Source organism: Manis javanica, chromosome 2 (assembly GCF_040802235.1).
Source record: "Manis javanica isolate MJ-LG chromosome 2, MJ_LKY, whole genome shotgun sequence".
NCBI classification, from domain to species: domain Eukaryota; kingdom Metazoa; phylum Chordata; class Mammalia; order Pholidota; family Manidae; genus Manis; species Manis javanica.
Genome location: NC_133157.1, coordinates 60,073,137 through 60,093,461, shown reverse-complemented (window position 1 = coordinate 60,093,461; position 20,325 = coordinate 60,073,137). Strand labels below are relative to the sequence as shown.

Sequence of the window (20,325 nt, the reverse complement as noted above, 5' to 3'; positions counted from 1 at the left end):
CAATCTCTTTGTGATTTCCTTTTGGCTTTTTATTTTATGTGAGTCTGTGTGTATATGTTTCCTTACCAGAGAGCCAAGGAGGTTTTAGCAGTTTTTTTGGCTTTAGAAGCATTTTCAGTATTTCTCTCCAGAGAATCATTTCAGTGTATTCTAGTTCTAGCCATGTCTAACCTTCCAGTTGCAAATTTTATCTTGTATTAAATTCTTGCTATTTTTTTTTTGGCATTTTGGTATTTATTGATTTATTCCCAAGTGATAAAAAAATCTCTTTTTAGGTTTAACATGTTATGGATACTTATATTTGGGAAAAGCCATGAATAGTAAAGCTTCCTTACAAAATGCTGTACCTTGTCTAATTAAACCAGCTTCTGTGAGATTTCCATTGGAATAAGTAAGGCAGAGAAAATACTGCTGGCATTTTATACTTGTGGCCCACAGAGGTATTTCCAAAGTTCCAAGGCTCATAGAGAGGTTGCCAGGTGCCCTCACCCCCCACACCAGTCTTAAGGAAGCAATTAGCTCTAGTCACTCTCCTAGTTGTGAAAATGTGTAAAAACTAGGTCATTGTCAACTTCAAATTTCCCTTGAGCTGATGGTTCATTTTGTTTCTTTTCTCTGGTTTCTTCACTGTGGTATCTTGGGAAGTTTTCAGACTTTTAAAGATTGAGCTGATAAATCATCTGGATCCTGGGCTGAGAGGTTGCATGTCTGAGTGCTCTAAACCAAAGTAAAACTCAGTCTTAGTTATTTTTTCTAACTATGCTTTGGGATCATTGATCTCTTGGTTCCTTTTTGCATATATAATTAAGAGTTAGAAGCAGCATATTTGGGATGATATTCAGAACAACTGACATAACAAACACTCTGAACTAGTTTTCCATGTTTGATAGTAAAATAGCATAATTGCTGACTGCACAAAATGAGGCTGATGAACTTTGTTTTGCTGTGCTTATCAATATACCAGTCACACATTGGCATTGCTTTAAGGGAACATTGACTTTAGACTTAAGAATTAAATAACTTTGGTTTTTAAGATCCAGTGATCAATATCCATTGGCTTGGAAACATGTTTAGAATATCCTCATCATTTATAGGTTTTGGAGCCAGTAGTCTGTCATTTTGGTAGGTCCTAGAAGGCATAGTATTTTGTGGAGTTTCTGTAGGCTCTGCAGGAGCATTTAGCTTGAGAGTAGAGCTGACATTATCAATGCTTTTGTAGCATAAAGACATGAGAGAGATGTTTACACTGCTACTGTAAACAAAATCTAGCATATGCAGGACACCTAAATTCGAACAAATGAAAAATAACTTGTTTTTGCCCCCTTGAGGTAGATGGAGAGTAACAGGGGGAATGCATTAACAAGAGTGATGAAGGGTGAGTGTAACTATAACCTGCAACTGTCAGGAATGTTTGAAATCAGCAGAGTGAATGCGCATTGAGAAAGCCCAGGTATTGTTTTGCTCTTTACAGTTGTATCCTTGCATTGTTTAGCTGTTTGGCCCAATATTTAAATTGTACTGGAAATTGGTTTATGGTTCATGGCATTATTTTGAAAGCAATTACAGTCATTAAATTGCAGTTCAATCCCCCCCTATTTTCTAGTGATGGCTATTTCCTGTAATCTTAAAAGATTGATCAAAGAACCATAGCCTTTTTTGTTGGTGGTGAAAGTTCTTGGAAAGAGTGTGGGGAGGTAAGAAAATAATTTGTGTAGGTTAGAAAGATGAATAAGGATGCATGTTTTCAAGTAATTCACAGACTTAGGAGAGGCTGAGGGGCCATAAATGTGGTAAGCCAGGCCCTGGATCCTGGAGGAGAGGCATGTAGTAGCTCAGGCTTGACATTAAAGGAACACTTTCTGGGGGAGAGAAACTTGGCCAGTTGACTCTGGGGGAGTCTGAACTTGGCCTAGGTGAGTAAGTACAAGTCAGGTAAAGGAGGGAGAGAAGAGGTTGGGGCAGGAACTAGGTCAGTTTTTGAGGGTAAAATCACACTTTTTTCTAAATTTGGAGACTTTTTGCTGACCATGGGCTTGGGGAAGTTGGGGCAGACCTGGAATAGAGGCTGTGGGAGCTGAGGGAGAGGGATGGGAGACAGGGCTGCATGTGTGGGCCCCTCCTGCTCACAACACCAGGCAAACCTCTTAAGAGGCAAAGGAGGTGCCATTGTAGTGTTGATCCAGGATAGGGTACAACACAGGAATTGGGGGTGAGGGTGTTCATAAAGGGCTAGTTGAGAACAGTCAGCTTTGATAGTAAAGGGAAAAGGGCCTGGAGATCCCAGGGTGTGAGTCTTGGCTTCTCTTCCAGTCTGCTGCTGTCTTCAGAGCTTGATTTCCTTAGGATGCACTAAAAATCTCAGTCAACACCATGGACAGTGCCTGTCACAGCAGTAACAGTTGCTTCATGTAAGCAAGTTACTCTTTTTTAACAACCAAAGGTATGTGGCTACAAAACCCAGCCTTTGGGTGTGTGATGCAAAGCAGGGCTTGGCAGCCAGATTCTACCTGTTGCTTGCTTTTGTAAATAAAGTTTTATTGCAGCATAGCCTACTTCATTCATTTACATACTATATATGACTTTTTTTGCACTGCAATGGCAGAGTTGAATAGTTGTGACAGAGACTGTATAGCCCATAAAAGCTAAGATGTTTACTGTCTGGCCCTTTACAGAAAAAGTTTTCCAACTCCTAATATAGAGGCATATTTATTTTTCTTGAGAAAGTATGCTCAAAACCTTTTTGAGACAGATGTAATATAAATAAAGTTGAGAATTTTCTTAGGAGAATGAGATTCATAAACACTGATGCTTTGAGACAATGAAATTGAAGTGTTTGTGGTGTCAGGAACCTTCTTTAATTAAAGAAGGGCCTGAACTTAACAGTATCATTAGAGTTCTAAGATTGGAAAGTTTTTTTGTTCTGTTTCACTGAGGGCTATTCCACCAATAAAGAAAGTTTTAATTAACTTTTGCTAAGTGTACATATAAAAAGTTAGTCGTCTGTTAAAAAAAACATGGAAGTTTCTTCAGGGATCAAACTCACAGAAATCAAGAGAGATAAAAAAGGGGAAAGGGAGAAAAAGTTCTATAACTGTGTGGAATGATTCAAGTTGGCTAAGAGATATGAAAGTCAACAGATAAATCTGTAGAAAAGGTAGAAGGTAGAACATTTCTGGGACAGCCAATAGCTGTGTATACTTACACAGACCTTTGATGATGGAATGCATCTCTGTTCTGTGTGAAAGAGCTAAGAACAGGCATCTACATTGTCTGTGTACACTGCTACAGCGGAAGTAGATGATTCAGGCTTATGTTCCATGTTATTTAGGGCTGCATTTCTTGTAGCGCCTATCACATAGTATAATGGTGATCCCCTTAATGATGATAATAGTTCATTAAATTGAGGTTTAAAATGAAGTTCCATATGCTTAATATAAGGTGGCTGTCATCCTCTTAATAGCTAACACTAGAAGGATGTATGAGTTTTGTCTTTCTGGAAGAGCCTTCTTTGCAAGATTTTCTCTTTGATGACTGGTAACAGGTAGCTCCTCCTCTAAACCTCATGCACCTCCTTCATTGCTCAGGCTTTCTGAGTTGAATACCTCATATCCTGACAGGCAGTGTAATCTGCAGTGGCCCCCATGCGCCAATGTTTCCAGAGTAGTGCTCCAGCAAGGAGTTTAGCTTATCGTCATTGTTACCATTCTCACTTAAGAGCAATTTAGCTTTCTTTGGATGCTTTACATCCAGGTACTTCTTTCCTCTGAAATAAACATTTGAGGTGACAATGCATTGAGATCGACAGTTTCCTTTGTGTGTAAACATCTTTGATGATAGTTCTCTGCCTTCACTGGAGAAAGACAGTGCATATCACTGTGAGGAAAAACTGCTTCACCTTTGACCTACAATTTTGCTATCCATCGTGTTCTTAAATCTCCAGACTTGCTTTTAAACTCAGCTCCTTCAGTGAATCATATTCCTCCTTCATTGCAACTGCTTCCAAGTCTCTGAAGATGACTGTCTCTCTCTCCTGTACCAGTCTGGTACTCAGTGGTCTCCTACATTGGAGTGGTATCAGTCCACTGCACAAGGAACTTTGAAATACTGAGTTGGCTCTAGTGACACAGTTAAGCTTTCCTGGAACAGCACTGCTCTGTTTAGTAGATGAGGACATGCCAAGACCATGCCTTCTGTCCTCCGCTCCCTCAAGATGCACCATCACACCCAATCTTCCTAAAGTGTGGGCTTTTCTACCTTCTTACGATCATTTGCTTTCTTGTTGGGCATTTTTACTTCCTCAGAAGACATTTTCACTAATAATGTTGGGAAGATGATAGCAAGGATGCCCTGTACGCTTAACCTGGGCAGAAGGCATAATCCTTTGAGAGAACAGCTGAGATACAGCTGAACTGCCATCTATATTCTCTTACCTGGGTTTGTATACAACCATAACGACTCTGTTGGTGGACTTTCATTGAGTCATTTAGAGTTTTTGACTTGGATAGTGAATTTTGGGTAAAACATGTTATTACAGCAAATATTTAGAAATACAGAAAATGAAGGTTACTTATATTTATGTAACTGTTTCTTTTTCAGCAGACTGAGTCCAGTGATAAAAGTGATGATGTCTCCTAGATTCTCCAGTTCTAGCCCCTATCATAGTGTCTGCTGTGAAGAATGTGCTTAAACTGTAGAATTGATGTGCATGACTTTGAAAAATACCCTGAGGCCAGATCATGGAGTTTCCAGAATGTTTTTTGGTTACTATTTTGTATATCTTTGAAGAGCCATTGGCAATGATTTTAATAGGGAAGTAATAGGATCAGAATCATGCTTTAGAAAGTGATCAGATAATGGTTTATAAGATGGACTGGTCACAGTAAGAGGCTTTGAGGAGGAGGAGGGGGGAGGTTAGAGTGATTTTCCTGGTATGTGTTTTTCTGAGCACTAGTGCCCTGAGACAGTGGTTCTCAGAACCCCTTTATGCTTTTAATAATTTATTGTGTACCTCAAAGAGCTTTTCTTTTATGTAGGCTGTATTTATCCTTTATTATATTAGAAGTTAAAACTGAGAATGTTTAAAAGTATTTAATTCATTAAAAATAACATATACCCTGAAAACTACAAGGCACTTATGAGAGAAATTAAAGAAGACACCAATAAATGGAAATACATCCTGTGCTCACGGATAGGAAGAACTAATATTAGCAAAATGGCCATCCTGCCTACAGCAGTCTACAGATTCAATACAATCCCTATCAAAATAAACAACAACATTCTTCAGTGATCTAGAGCAGATAGTTCTAACATTCATATGGAACCACAAAAGACCCCCAATAGCCAAAGCAATCCTGAAAAGGAAGAATAAAGCTGGGGGGATTACGCTTCCCAACTTCAAGCTTTACTACAAAGCCACAGTAATCAAGACAATTTGGGACTGGCACAAGAACAGAGCCATAGATCAATGGAATAGAATAGAGAGTCCACATATAAAGCCACACATATATGGCCAATTAACATACAATAAAGGAGCCATGAGTATACAATGGGGAAATGACAGCCTCTTCAACAACTGGTGTTGGCAAAACTGGACAGCTACATGTAAGAGAATGAAACTGGATTATTGTCTAACTCATTACACAAAAGTAAACTTGAAATGGATGAAAGACCTGAATGTAAGTCATGAAATCATAAAACTCTTAGAAGAAAACATAGGCAAAAATCTCCTGAATATAAGCATGAGCAACTTTTTCCTGAACACATCTTGGGCAAGGGAAACAAATGCAAAAATGAACAAATGGGACCACATCAAACTAAAAAGCTTCTGTACGGCAAAGGCCACCATCAGTAGGACAAAAAGGCATCCTACAGCATGGGAGATTGTATTCATAAATGACATATCCGACAAGGGGTTAATATCCAAAATATATAAAGAATTCACATGCTTCAACACTCAAAAAACAAATAACCTGATTAAAAAATGGGTGGAGGATCTGAACAGACACTTCTCCAAAGAAGATATTCAGATGGCCAACAGACACATGAGAAGATGCTCCACATCACTAATTATCAGGGAAATGCAAATTAAAACTACAATGAGATATCACCTCATACCAGTTAGGATGGCCAACATCCAAAAGACAAGTAATAACAATGCTGGCGAGGATGTGGAGAAAGGGGAACCCACCTACACTGTTGGTGGGACTGTAAATTAGTTCAACCATTGTGGAAAGCAATATGAAGATTCCTCAAAAAACTCAAAATAGAAATACCATTTGACCCAGTAATTCCACTCTTAGGAATTTACCTGAAGAAAACAAGATCCCTGATTCAAAAAGACATATGCACTCCTATATTCATCATAGCACTATTTACAATAGCCAACATATAGAAAAAACCTAAGTGCCCATCAGTAGATGAATGGATAAAGAAGATGTACATATACACAATGGAATATTATTCAATCATAAGAAGAAAACAAATCCTGCTATTTGCAGCAACATAGATGGAACTAGAGGGTATTATAGTCAGTGAAATAAGCCAGGCAGAGAAAGACAAGTACCAAATGATTTCCCTCATTTGTGGAGTATAACAACAAAGCAAAACTGAAGGAACAAAACAGCAGCAGACTCACAGAACCCAAGAATGGACCAACAGTTAACAAAGGGAAGAGGGTAGGCAAGGTGCATGGGGAAGGAGGGAGAAGGGAATTAAGGGGCATTATGAATAGCACAGATAATGTAGCGGGGGCATGGGGAAGGCAGTGTAACACAGAGAAGACAAGTAGTGACTCTATAGCATCTTACTACACTGATGGACAGTGACTGCAAAGGGGTGTGGGGGGATTTGTTAATATGGGTGAATGTTGTAACCACAACTTTGCTCATGTGAAACCTTCATAAGATTATCAATGATACATTAAAAAAATAACATTCTATAACATACATATTTTTATTAGAAAAAACGTATATTTTCCTATACAATAAATTTAGAGTGTCATTATTTTACATTTTTTCATATCTCTAATGTCTACCTTAATAGAAGACCTCTGTGTTCTTATATCTGCTTCTATATTTACTCTTTTAAGATATAATGTAGCCTCTGGAAAACTCTGTCTTACACTCATATAAGAATGAGAGTGAAGAGGCAGTAATGTCTTGGTATAATTATGAAAACAGTTTTTATTATACAGATCCTGATGGAATATGAGTGTCTCTAATGGTCCCTAGACAACAGTTTGAAAATTGCTACTTTAAGATACTTAGCAAAAAATTCCTTCTCTGATCTCACTGTACATAGATGATGTCAGGATTCTTGAGGCAAAGTGGCAGTTTTCTGTTCTTGTTACTGACCTTCAGGTATGCATCCCTGATATGTACCCCTGAGAACTAATCACATTCGGAGACAGTGGTTCTCAAACTGGATGCCATGGAGTTCTTTGGGGAACATCATGCCATGCAGTCTGTCATATAACTCAGGCAAATTTTACAAACAGGAAACAGACTTAGCATGTGAACTCAAGCCCCTGAGTCTTGAAACATAAAGTATTTTAAATTACATTTCCAAGATTTAACTTTACTATTAGTTTGCATCTCTGTTGCTTTTGTCATCCACATCTTTTTTAATGGACAATTGTTAGAAAATTTAAAACAGCCTGAAAAGTACTGTGGCGAATGCTAAGAAAAAGTGTAATGTCTTATAATATATGTTTCTCCTTAAAAACTGGGGAAATTTTTTTTTCTTTCTCTTCATGTCCTAAGTGTATGGGTATGTGGTGTCCTCTTTGCAATATCCTTTTTCAGTTTTTTTATAGTCTATGTGTATAAATGTATACATTTTTCAGGTAAAAAATATCTTCTTGTCAATATATATATAAATGTTAAGTATAAAAATTTGAAAAGTACTTTATAAGAGAGAAAATTTAATCACTCATAATCCTGGCATTCAGAGATACTAGTTGTCAAAAAAACTTAGTGTATTTCCTTCCAATATTTTTTTCTTTACTCGATGTTCAATAACTACATTTTTCTTTTAACAGATGTGGTATCATATAGAACATAGTTTGGTCTTCTGTTTGCCTCTCTCATTTTAACACATGAATGCTTTCCCATCATGATAAAAGTTCTTCAAAAGAGCGATTTCACATTTTTAAAAATCTTTTTTTATTGGTAAGGTGGTTTTCTTGAGCAGGGGAAGTAGATAAATATAAGGTGAAGAGGGATGCAAGGAGGCATGGAGGTGGGGAGGGTGTGACGTGACGGTTCCTGGTCTTCCAGGGGTCAGTGTGGGGGTGGGCCGCAGGCCGCAGCTCGGTGGCCAGATCATCACTCACTTGGTGGAGAGGCACTTTGCCATGGACACTGACTCTCATTTCTTGCCGTTTCTCCACAGCCTCTTGAAGTAGAAGGCTGTTAAACAGTGCAGACTATTTGACCTCCTATGATCAGTGCTTGCCGTCCTGTGACTTTTCAGGAAAGCTCTGTTTTTTTGCCTCGGGGCCTTTCTCTGTAAGAGATTGAATTAACTGCTCACTGAAATTCCTTCCAGATGAAAAATACTGGCTTTATGATAAAAAATATTTATTCAAGAAGGTGAACTGAGTCTTTGATAGTAAAATTTTGAGTTCTAGGTTTCTTTTGTCATGAGCCCCTTTATAAGAAATCTGTTTGCTGAAGCATGGGGATATTTTCATAGTAAGATTTTATAGTCTTAATGGCATTTAACCTTATACATGAGCATTTTTTCCCTTTCCACAATGAGGTCGTTTAAATACCTTCCACCACCAGATGGTGGTCTTGGACAAGAAATTTATCTAAGGATGAGAATTTCTAAGTGAAATAAAGCAGTTTATAAACTGATTGACCAGGAGAGTTCCTTTCCGTTTTGTATTTTTATCATGGCAGCATATCATTTATCCAGAAATAAAAAATATTTTGAAGTGAGAACAGTAATGATATGTCTCATTTTCACATCCAAATAAAATGCCATCATTCTAGATGTATTTTGTGCAAAGAGAGCTGTTGGCCTAAAGGATCGTGACTTTCAGATTTTGGTTCTGTGAAATAAGGCTTCATCATAACTCATTATCTGCCTGCATGTTATGGCTGATCTTGAGTTAATGACTTAGCCTGCATGATCCCAAATTATACCATCCAGGCAGGGAAGGGTGATGGTAGTTATAATTCACTGGTCACATTGCATCCAGAATGTCCCATCAGTTCTGGAAGCTGTTTTCAGAGGGTTATTTCCAGTGCAGCATGGTGAGGATTGTACAGAAATTGGGAATGTAAGAGAGTTAAAGCCCAGATGCAGGGTGACCTCAGAGTACATGGCCATGCTTTCGAGTGTGTTGCCTGTTAGGGGTACAGGTGGGATCACTGTGGGGAACATCAGTTTTGTCTTTGGAGAACTTTGTAAAAAATACAGCTGCCCCAGAACAGATTGGGCTGCCACTCGAGGTAAGGAGCTACTGACTTTGGAATGTTCATAGGGAAAACTGTCTAATCTTAGGTGGGAAATGACTTAAAGGAAATTCAAGTTGGATAGAATAGGTCATTTCTGCTTTACCTCTTCATTCTTAAGCTTCACAAATAAATTATACCTAGATGTTTAAGAAAGTGCTAAATTGATAAAAAAAAATGTGTAGAGTCTCATTCTGAGTGGTTTGTGGGGGTGTGAGTAGTGTTAGGATAGCAGGTTTTTGCCAAGGTGCTTACTGTTTAGCTGGAGTTGTGAATGTTTTCCCTAAGGGATAAATAACACAGACTAGGTGCCCCATGGGTGATACAGATACCATGGTACCAAAGGAGCCGAAAGAGGTTAAGCATTCTGGGGACTGACACAATCTCGTGATTATGGTGGGAATAAGGGCATCGAGGGCATCAGACGTGAGCCACAGTGAGGGGTGAGGGAGCTGAGTGTTCTGGGCATGCTGGATGGGCAGTAGGCTCAGAGGAACAGATATCTGTGTCAAAGTATTAGGGAAACAGCAGTAGGAATTATGGAAGGGGAGGGAACGTGAAACCCAGAGGTGAAAAGCCAGAGTTTTAGTGCTAAATTTGGTCTAAAGTCATTGATGATTTCATGCAGAGTCTTAGAGATCATGTAGTTTAGCCAGTACTTTTATAGATGAGGAACTTCAGACTGAAGTGTTAGGATTTATCCAAGATGGTGTCTACTTAGTGACAGAGCTGGGTGACTCCTTTCCCATTCTCTTTGTGTATTTCAGATTGTCACCAGGAAGGATTAATAGAACTTTGAGCTGGTTGTGTACTCTGGACTTCTACTTCTCTTGAATATCTGGCAGATCTTCACTGAATGCTTAGTAGCTTCAGAAGTGGGCTTCCTCTGTTCCATTGCAGCCCTGGCCCTGCTTGCAGGCTTATAAAAGTGCTTGGATAAGGCATGTGTATTTGAAGCCCAGGTCCTAATTTGGATCCACCCTACCCAATTTTTAAAAAGAAGAAAGATTGAAATAATCTAGATTTTATCTTTATGATGGTTTTTAAAGACACAGAAGCATGTCTTATTTTTTTAAAAAGGGAATTTATAAGTAGAGTAGAAAGATTCAAGTAACTCTTGTTAAAAAGGAACTGTTGATCTATACCTTCTGTTTTTAGAATCAATTTTAGAAAAGAAAAGAAAAATGGACCCATGTTTATGTATCTAAATTATTTTCCAGTGTTTTTTTAAATTACAGCAAAGAATGTAAAACGACTTACATGTCACAAAGAAAAATAATGATACCAATTGTTAATAGACATGAAGTAATATGTACAATAATGTTAGGAAAGTGATTGTAGTTCAGTCCTGAGTGAATAAATCAAGATAACTCTGTAAAGATATATATCCCCAGGGTCTTGAAATGCCCGCTGTAGATTTCCAATATTGTATACGATTCCTCTCACAAATTGTCCACTTGATCTTGGTAAGAGAGTGGCCAGTCTGGCTGAGGTAGAGAGGCTGGAGAGCTGCTCCCACGCACCAGCCTCCGCGCATGGGTTCCTCAAAATAAGTCACCACCTGTCAGTGGGCTTTTGGGGTCACTGGAACAGAGTTAGAGCCTCAAGTCCCAGGAGTCTGATTCTAATTGTGTTCCCTAAGTTTAAAAAAATACATATTTTTTAGAGAAATATTATCACTAAAATGATAAAATGGTTCCCTCTTATTTGCAGGTTTAGAAGTAAGTTGGCCTTTTAAAAACTTAGGTTCCAAATGTTCTACAATGAGAAAATACAGCTTAATATTTGATATTCAATATACTCAATATACTATTCAATAAATAGTATTATATTCAATAAATTGTGAGTTCTCCCTTTTTCATTGAAAGAATTATGTTGAGCTTATGTATATGATCCAAAATTTTACATTGTAAAGAATGAAAATGTGTCCACTGAAAATACCTTGGGTTGTTTTCCTTTATGATGAATGAAAGGAAAACTCAGTAGTTCCAGCCTTCTGCAAAGTGTTATGAGAGTGTGTTAAATCTAAAATTGCTTAAGTGAGAAATAGCAGCAAGAGAGAAATGAAGCAAGGTGGAAAAGACAACAATTGAGAAAAACAGAAGAAAAAGTAGATGTTAACTTATGGAGGAATTGGGAGAAGCAGGTAAATTCTTTATCTAAGTTGGAATTTTCCTGGAATTAATAGTTACAAAAAGGTTCAAGTGCAGCTGATACTTTGGTACCAGTCAAAAGCTAAATGTTTTTCACTTTTCCTTTAGTAGGATCAAATTAGTGTCACAGAGACTAATAATATCCCTTTCCTATTTTCATGAAAGAATGGGGAAGTGGGGACCTATGGGATTTGGTTACTAAAGAGGAAATGCATCAGTCAGATGTTGTTTTACTGTTGGTAACAGAGACCTCAGAATCAAGGGCTGAAACAAACATGAAAACATGTTTCATTTTCATGTAAAAATTTGAGGTAGGTTGTCTGAGGCCTGTATTTTGGTTCCATGCCATCTTCATAGACTATTCCAGGCAGTTTCTGCTGCTGTCTTTGCCCTGTGCTCCCATGGCGGCTGCTTGTTCTGTACTCTTGTGTCTGAATGTCTGGTCCCGGAAAGCAGGAGGAAGGACAGAGGACACAGAGGACATGTGCCTGTTGGGGCGGCCCCTGAAAAGCTTTCTCCTGGAAACTCTGCCTAGTGATGGCCACTTAGAGTCATTATATGTAAGAACAATGAGACAAGGGGCATGCCAGTCTTGAAAATATGTGTATGTTAGTAAAGATTATTGTATTTTTAATTTCCTACATGTAAAAGTAACTTGTCAGGGTCTAAGTATGGGATTTTACTGTTTTTTTAAATTTTGAGATTATTAATCCTCTTTAAAGGAGAGCAAGGCTTCATATGGTTCAGGTTCCCTTTAGGACCTTCTGCAAGGACCTTGAGTAGATACGTACATAAAGTTAACAATTCTGTTTATTATTTCTGTGATTTTTGTTTTTTAATAAAATGTGAGTAAATCTATGAGTTCTGCTCTTGGCTTAAGCCTGTATTTCTAAATCATCTTGATGGGTAGTCCTTTAAAAAAATTGGAAGTAAAACACATAATCATCAAATTACTGGCTTTCCTTTCTAGTCATTGTGGGATTGAGGGATGTTTTCCCCTCCTTGAATATATAAAAGTAGGTAGTTTAGAGTTGACTTCCTGGCTCATTGTTTGGACACCTGGCTTCAGACACAGGAGAGCCAATATGGGTTAGTTTTCTGTTCTCACCATTGAATCCCAACTCCATGGTGATTGTGAGCTGTGAGATCTAGGGCAGGTTACCTGATTTCTTTTTGCTGTAGTTCCCTCATTTATAAAATGATAGTAGGTGATAGTAGTGTCTACCTTGTAGGATAAAATGAGATGACTTAAATAAAAAAGCTAGTACACAGCCTGCTCCACGGTATTTACTGAATAAACATTAGCTGTGGTTGGCGGCAATATTCAAGCAGAATGAGAAAAATCTTGAGGTTGTAATGAAATATTCAGTAGCTGATTTCAAAAGAATTATGAATTCTGTTCTGTAGTTGTCATTTATGTGTAAGTACAACCTGAAGCCCAGTAATTTATACTTTCTAACAATCTTTCTAACAGTTATACTTTCTAACAATCAATACTTTCAAACAGTCAAAGTCTGTCAGAGCCATGGAAGATGTTTGTGTAGAAGCTTACTTAAGAAAATGCCTCTGTTGTTTTTAAGATATATACCACCATCTTCTTGTCAGTGCCTGGACAGAAATGGTACTGTAGGATATGACACAGGAGAAATCATCTTTGTCATGATTTTTTCTTTATCATGTTTTTGAAATATAATATTTGATTATATATATGCAATGCATTTAAGTTTTAAAATACTGGGATACCTTGACTGTCCTGAAACCACCATGCAGCCCAATAGCTAGATTGTTAACAATAATACTATTCATGGGCTGCTCTTTCTACAGTCCTTCCCTGACACCCACCCCATTACCCAGGGGTGGCCTGAATTTTGTGTTTGATTGCATTCCTTTAAAAAAAATATTTTCTTACTCATGCATATATTTTTAAACAATGTGTTTAGTTTGGATGATTTTTGACCTTAATAAAAACAGTATTTCTTTCTGTAGTCTTCTGAGACATTGATTTTTCCATGTAATAATAGGTTTTCAGGTTTACCCACATTATTGTGTTAGCTATTGTTAATCATTTTATTGCTGTATAATATTCTGTTTTGTGAATATACATTTTAATTTTTATTATCTTGCTGGGGATAGAGATTCTAATTTTAATGTAATTGACTGTATTATTCTTCTCTTTTATTGGTTTACTTAGTTTTTAAATTTTTATCTCTCCTGAGACTCTCCTTACATGAATCTTAGACAAACTTACTCTGTCCTAAGTATAACTCACCTCCCAGATTTTCCATCTTGTTGCCTTTCTGCACTGCACTGGGTGTTAATGTCCTGAATTTTAACTTCTGGTCAGCTACCTCTCTTTAACCCTTTCATTGGGTTTTTAGTTTAATAATATATTTCATTTCTAGATGTAGATGTCCATCCCCCTAAATCTGACTGGTCATTCTAAATAGTTTATTTTACTTATTTGTCTTTGTGATTTCATTTTTAAAAAATTTCTCGAAACATTTCATCTTCCTCAGTGTCTCCCTGATAATTCTGGTATCAGCAGTCCTTGGGGTGGAGAATAGTTCTGAAAGCTTTGTCAGTGGTTTTTGCCAGCGTGCTCCATCATTGCCTTACCTTCCCGTATGAATGGCTATTTTTGATTGTATGCTTCGGCTTGGTCTTAATTTGTGGGAAATTTATAGGTCTAAGTGAATGTTTTCTCCCAAGAGGATTAGGGTTGCTCCTGCATGGAACCAAGGGGATACATTAACTTCAAGCTTTCAGTGGTCCAGACTTAAGGCAGGAGTCTCAAAGTTTGTGCAATCTTTCATTTGACTGTTTGGACATTTCCTTTTCTTATTTTTCTCCCCTCCTTCTTTTTATACTTATATTTGCTTTTTTAAGGTAAACCGACAGTCTATCTTTTCATATGGTACTTTTGTTGCAGACCGTTTTTGTTTCTTTCACAACTTGTTTTACATTGGTTATTGTTTAGACTTATAGAAAGAAGAGAAAGCACTGTAAAATTGAGGTGTTTTGGTATGTAAAAATGCAAAAAGCAAAAAGAGGTCTGTTTTGAAAGTATAAAATTTAGAGATAGTGAAATATTTTCCTGAAAGTAAGAAGCAAAAAAAAGCTGTCACATCACACATTGTAATTAACTTTGGGTCTAATTTTATTCTTATTGTATAAAGATCCTAAGGAAATCCTCATTCTGTTTAAAATGTGGACCAGAACTTTCATTTTAGCTATTGAAAGGTATGATTTTCATACATTACTCTGTTAAATGGATTGAATTTTGAAATCTTTAAAGAACTAACCAAGTTTTCTTTTTTTTCCTCTGTGTGCATTACTTTTGAGACATAAGGGCTTGTAACAGCTGTATGAATTGGTGGCAGTAGTTTCCATCAGCCTAGCTTTCAGTACCCAGTGGATTAGTGGGGACTGGGTTTGTGATCTTTTGTTTGGATCCTAGTACTCTAGTGGGTATTGGCTGGGTCCTAATAAGGGTCATAGGGAGGAAAAGTAAGAGTCAAATGAGCAAAAGCATAAACTTAAAAAAGATACTTAAATATTTGTATTTTTATGTATTTAGTAAAGTAGAAGTACTTAAGAAATATTGCACAAGGTGCTAATGAGAAACACCATGTCACAATGAGTTACAAAAATGGGACCAGCACTAGTATATATGAAAAGATTGATTACAAAGGATTATGATTTGCTAGACAGACTACATCTGCTACTGAGGAGACTGCTCTGTTCTAAATTTCAAACAAGGAGCCAGTTAAGTTACTGAGTGTCTTACTTTCATCTGTAAAATGAGGTATTTTGCTTCTGTGTTCTCAGCCTGGGGATTATCCCAGTGCTTTCAATATCTCTCCATTTTAATAAAATAATTACCAAGTACCTGCAGAGTTTCAAGACTTGGTGCTAGTTTTATGTAATCTTTCTTTATATCTGACATTTTTGGTAAATGTGGCACTGAAACTCAGGAGAGAGATGGAACCATAGTGTATTTTAGAAAGGAGCCTTCTAGTATTTTATTATGTTGCTTCTAGTGTGGAGATAATATTGAAGGTGCTGAGGATGATGGCAGGAGATGGGGGGATGGAAACATGTGGGTTAGTTGTTGACATTGTTGAGGATAGCATAAAGTGTGTGTCAATGAACCTAAGGGAAGCTCTAAGTGAGAATGACTTTCATTCCCATACAGCATGCTGCTTTCTGATATCGTGTCATTCTTTGAGATAGAAATTCTTCACTCTATTTTGCTTTTTTTTTGGTGAAAGTAGAAAGAGTATGTGTGCTAACCATGATTTCATGTTTACTAATTAGTCTTTGTCTTAGGACAACCTTTTCTTAGTCTTTGATGAATGCTACTTCATTTTCATGAATTTATTTTTTAAAACCTGTTCTCTGCTTATCAATACATTTGATAGTTTTAAAAGTTGGATTGTGTCTTCCCTTTTTTAAGCTTTTAGCCTGTCTTCATTTAGAAATATCTTTCTGGGGATGTTTAATTGCTTTAAATTTACATTGTGTATTTTTAGGTGACACAATCAAAGTATATATGTGGATTATGACAATAGATGTGACCACATTCCAGCCACCCCCTCACACACCCTGGGTTCTGCAGTGCCATCTTTGCTGTGGTCTGAATTATTTTCTATTTTACTGCTGAGTTATTTGGGCTAAGGCATTTAGGAAACTGTCTACCATAGATGCTTCCCCTAATGTGCTGTCCTACGCAGTGTGCTTTTACAGGATGTTAATGTATTATATAAACAAGATTCTGTGGTCAAATAATATTTGGAAAATGTGGAGTTGGGCAAAATGAAACAGGCTTCCTTATAGTAGGACCCATCAGCACCGTGATTCTCTAGGAGAGGGAGAAAAGGAGACCAAAGTTTTTCAACCACAACCTGTGGTAGGGCTAATGTTCCATTGGAAATATTTTGGGAAAAATGTGTTTCCGTGATTTTTGCATTCTCTGTGCTAGGTGGGAATGGCTCATTATTGGTGAGATTTCTAGCATGGCATGTTGCTGCTGTGTTGTTCTTCGGTCTCCCAGTGACTAGTGTGTCACTATAGAAGGAGTTGTGTATGCTCACAGTCCTGAGAAGACAGTGTTCTTTGACCTGGATATGGCCTATTTCAGGTACCGGGCCTAGAGCTCAAGGGCCGAGAACTCAAACTTGGTATGGTCTCTGTGTAGGTTTGCAGACACATCATTCATGTGCTGATGGCAGTTTGGGACACTTTTATCCTCTGTGAAGTCCAAAGCCTGGTCCTCAAACAGCTCCTGACTCTTGTTACGGTAACGAAGACTTAAAGAGTTCTTCCAAATTGCCATCTAATTCCTGATAGACAGAAGATACAGAGATTGAAAGGAAGAAGGATCCTTGATTAACATATATGTGCACAAATAATGGTCCAGTGGTGAATTATTTCACAAAACCAGATAGAACAGGCTAAAGAGATGGACAAAGCAAGACAGATCTCAAAGGCCCTACTAGTAATTGGGGTGAGGGGCATGGGGACCTGGAGGAAATGCCTGTCCGGCGAAGGTCAGGTGAGTCACAAGTACTGCTCAAGCACCTGCTGAACACCACACAGAAGAGCTTTATCTGAAGGAATGGAATGTGGGAAAAGGTCTTTGTCTATGAACCTGAGCCAGTATTCCGATTTTATGTTGTGACTCAATGACTTGAAGCTTTGAGCAGTTTGGCAAATTCTGACCTGTCATTATGGGGCTTGTTTGTAGCTGGGGTCTTTCTGGAGACTGCTTTTATGCTAAATCAGTTCCATTATCACTCCCCACATGAAGCAGCTTGTCTGTTTCTGTAGGATGTCTATGCCTCTGGGTGGGACGAATCAGCACTTTACATGTTTGCCTGTCCTAAATTTATTCTTCGGATTGTTGTTGATGCTGAAAGAAGGGGAAGATACAGGCGTACCTTGGAGATATCGCAGGTTTGCTTCCAGACCATTGCAGTAATGCGAGTATCACAAGAGGGCCAAATTAATTTTTTGGTTTGTCAGTGTGTATGAAAGTCACGTTCACTTTTAAGTGTAAAATAGTACTATGTCTTAAAAAAAAAGTACATACCTTAATTAAATATTTTATTGCTAGAAAAATGCTAACCATCATCTGAGCTTTCAGTGAGTTGTAATTTTTTTTGCTGGCAGAGAGTCTTGCGTTGGTGGTGGTTCCTGAAGGTTGGGTTGATGGGAAACGTCTTAAAATGAGACAACAATGAGGTTTGCCACATTGATTGACCCTTCCTTTCATGGGCGATTTCGCTGTAGTGGGTGATGCTGTTTGATAGCATTTTACCCACAATGGGACTTTCAAAATTGGGAGTCAGTCTTCTTAAACCCAGCCACTACTTACAGCTAAGTTTATGTAATATTCTAAGTCCTTTGTTGTCATTTCAGCTATTTTCACAGCATCTTCACCAGTAGATTCCATCTCTAGAAACCACTTTATTTGCTCATCCATTAGTGGCAACTCCTCATCCATTGAAGTTTTACTATGAGATGGCAGCAGTTCAGTCATGTCTTTAGCATCTTGGCAACTTTGGCCTTGCCTAGAAGAAATTGCTGGAAAATGTTATTTATCCATTAATGGAGAGAATGAGTAGTGAATTTCATGGACTTAATTATCACTTATCATGTGTTCAGCTGTTCTTTTTGGGGGAGGCTTCCCAGGAAGATTTAATAGAGAATGGAGATACTTATTTCATTAGTTCTAGGAAATACTAAGTTTTATCTTCCAAACATTTGTGTCCTTTAGCCTATTTAGTACTCCAAGCAGCTGCGGGAGGGTGCCATAGTCCTCATGTTTTCATGAAGAAAGGCTGGAAGCTCAGAAAATCTCTGTTTCTGCTCTGGTCAGTGGCAGAGCTGGGGCCATAATCTGGTCTTTTGCCAGCACCCTTTCTGCTCTGCCCTCTTCCCTGGAGACCCACAGGTCTAAGGATGTCAAGGGGTTCCATCTCAGTTATTTCTGAAAGATAATGTCAGTCAGAAATAAAGATAAGACTTCTCCAGATGCAGGCATTTCAGAGGAATAGTTTGTTCCTAAATTCACAAGCTCATTCAGTTTAAAAATGATTCCTATGATATGGTGCTCATTTATTACTGCAGATTCATTGCCTCAGTCATGATTTCCAAATAGGACTCTATTATTATAGTGATTGGATTGAAGTCTGTTGGACTAGATTTAAGAGATTGCATCACTATAAATAGAGTGAGATAAAATATTTTACAGAATCTGAACTTTTATGAGGTCTCATAGGCTAGAGCCTAGGACCTTCTCTAAAATGTTACTTAATTCAACCAATTTCCAAGAAGCAAACTTCCCATTGTGGGGTTTAAGTTGTAGGTAGAGTGGCTCCTTAGGGGAATTTGGGAATTAAATGATTTCCCTTGGTACTTTCAATTATGAAACCTGAGGCAGAACTTCATTAACTCTTCCATCAATAATTTTCCCCACCCAAAAACTTGAGGAAATAAAATTAGTATACTGATCAGAGGATCATCTAAAGATCAACCCTGAAAGTTTTAGTGTACAAGGGCAATATTAGTTGTGGTTGTCTGTGAGGCCATTGGCATAGATACTGGAGAGGGCCTTATTATATATATGTCTGTAAATGAATATGTAAATGAATTTAATGTCCCACTTTAATAGCACAATAAGGAGGTTGAAATGGATTTAAAAACATTGCAGTTTCTTCATGATAATATAGGAATAGACCCAATCTCTGATATTTATATTTGATTATGAGGAAGGCATATGGGAAAAATATATAGTTTGTAAAAATTTTTAAACAGTTGTGAATTACAGTGAATAATCGATTGTTATAATAAAACCAGAATCTTTTCCTATCACTTATATCAGTGACTCTAACCGTTTCTACCATTACCAGCTATGTTGAGTTATTGTTTCAAAGCTATGTTATTCTAGCAATTTTTGCAAAATTTGATATGTATTTTTTTGAGTTATTCTGTGTTTAACATTTCCCATCAATGTAAGAGGTTAATTAATATTTAGTTGCACGGGTAGTAAAAGTACAATGATCTGTGGTTTAGAACAGTGCTAAGAGTTTTTCCAATAATCAGAGTAGAATGTTTAGAAAATGATGTTTCATATGCTAACATTGAAATGGATGGGGATGACAGAGAGTTTTTCCAATAATCAGAGTAGAATGTTTAGAAAATGATGTTTCATATGCTAACATTGAAATGGATGGGGATGACAGGGAAGATAGAAGATGTATTTTGTTGTTGATATCTTGAGATGATGTCTGATGTTGAATATGACTTATAAACTTGTGTACAAATAACCCCCAAACCACAAAAACACTTCCTTGAAAAAAGGTGTGCCAAAGATTGAAAGACCCACATCATATTCATATTCTTTGATTCAATGACTTTTTGCCAACAGCAAATGAGGAGTAGGGCCTTACATTTCCATTTGTAACTTGGAGGTCACTTGGTATAATTTTATACTAATATTTATATAGAACCACATTGTGCTATTAGTAATCTTGGATAATTAATAATGGACATACATATGTGTGTCTTCTGAATAATGCATGCTTTTTCATTTTTCAGTGAATTAGAATATACAGTGTAATTATTTTGGCAGATGACAGTTTGTTTAGTAAATTTTATCTTTATTTGTTCATTAATGTTTGATTTTTTTTTTCTTCCTCTCTTTCTCC

At 37.4% G+C, this 20,325-nt stretch overlaps 1 protein-coding gene across 10 annotated transcripts in view; it reads left to right on the top strand.

Annotated features, from left to right (window-relative positions):
- KDM4C (lysine demethylase 4C) overlaps window positions 1-20,325 on the top strand; it is a 506,879-nt gene that overhangs the window by 99,185 nt on the left and 387,369 nt on the right. Inside the window, exon 6 of one of the 10 annotated variants that reach the window (XM_073228557.1) lies at window positions 10,229-20,322. The exons of the other annotated variants lie outside the window; for them this stretch is intronic. Within the exon in view, the coding sequence (XP_073084658.1) occupies window positions 10,229-10,249 (21 nt within the window). The 3' untranslated portion in view covers window positions 10,250-20,322. Of the gene's footprint in view, window positions 1-10,228; window positions 20,323-20,325 lie in introns of those variants that run through there. 10 annotated transcript variants of the gene reach the window in all.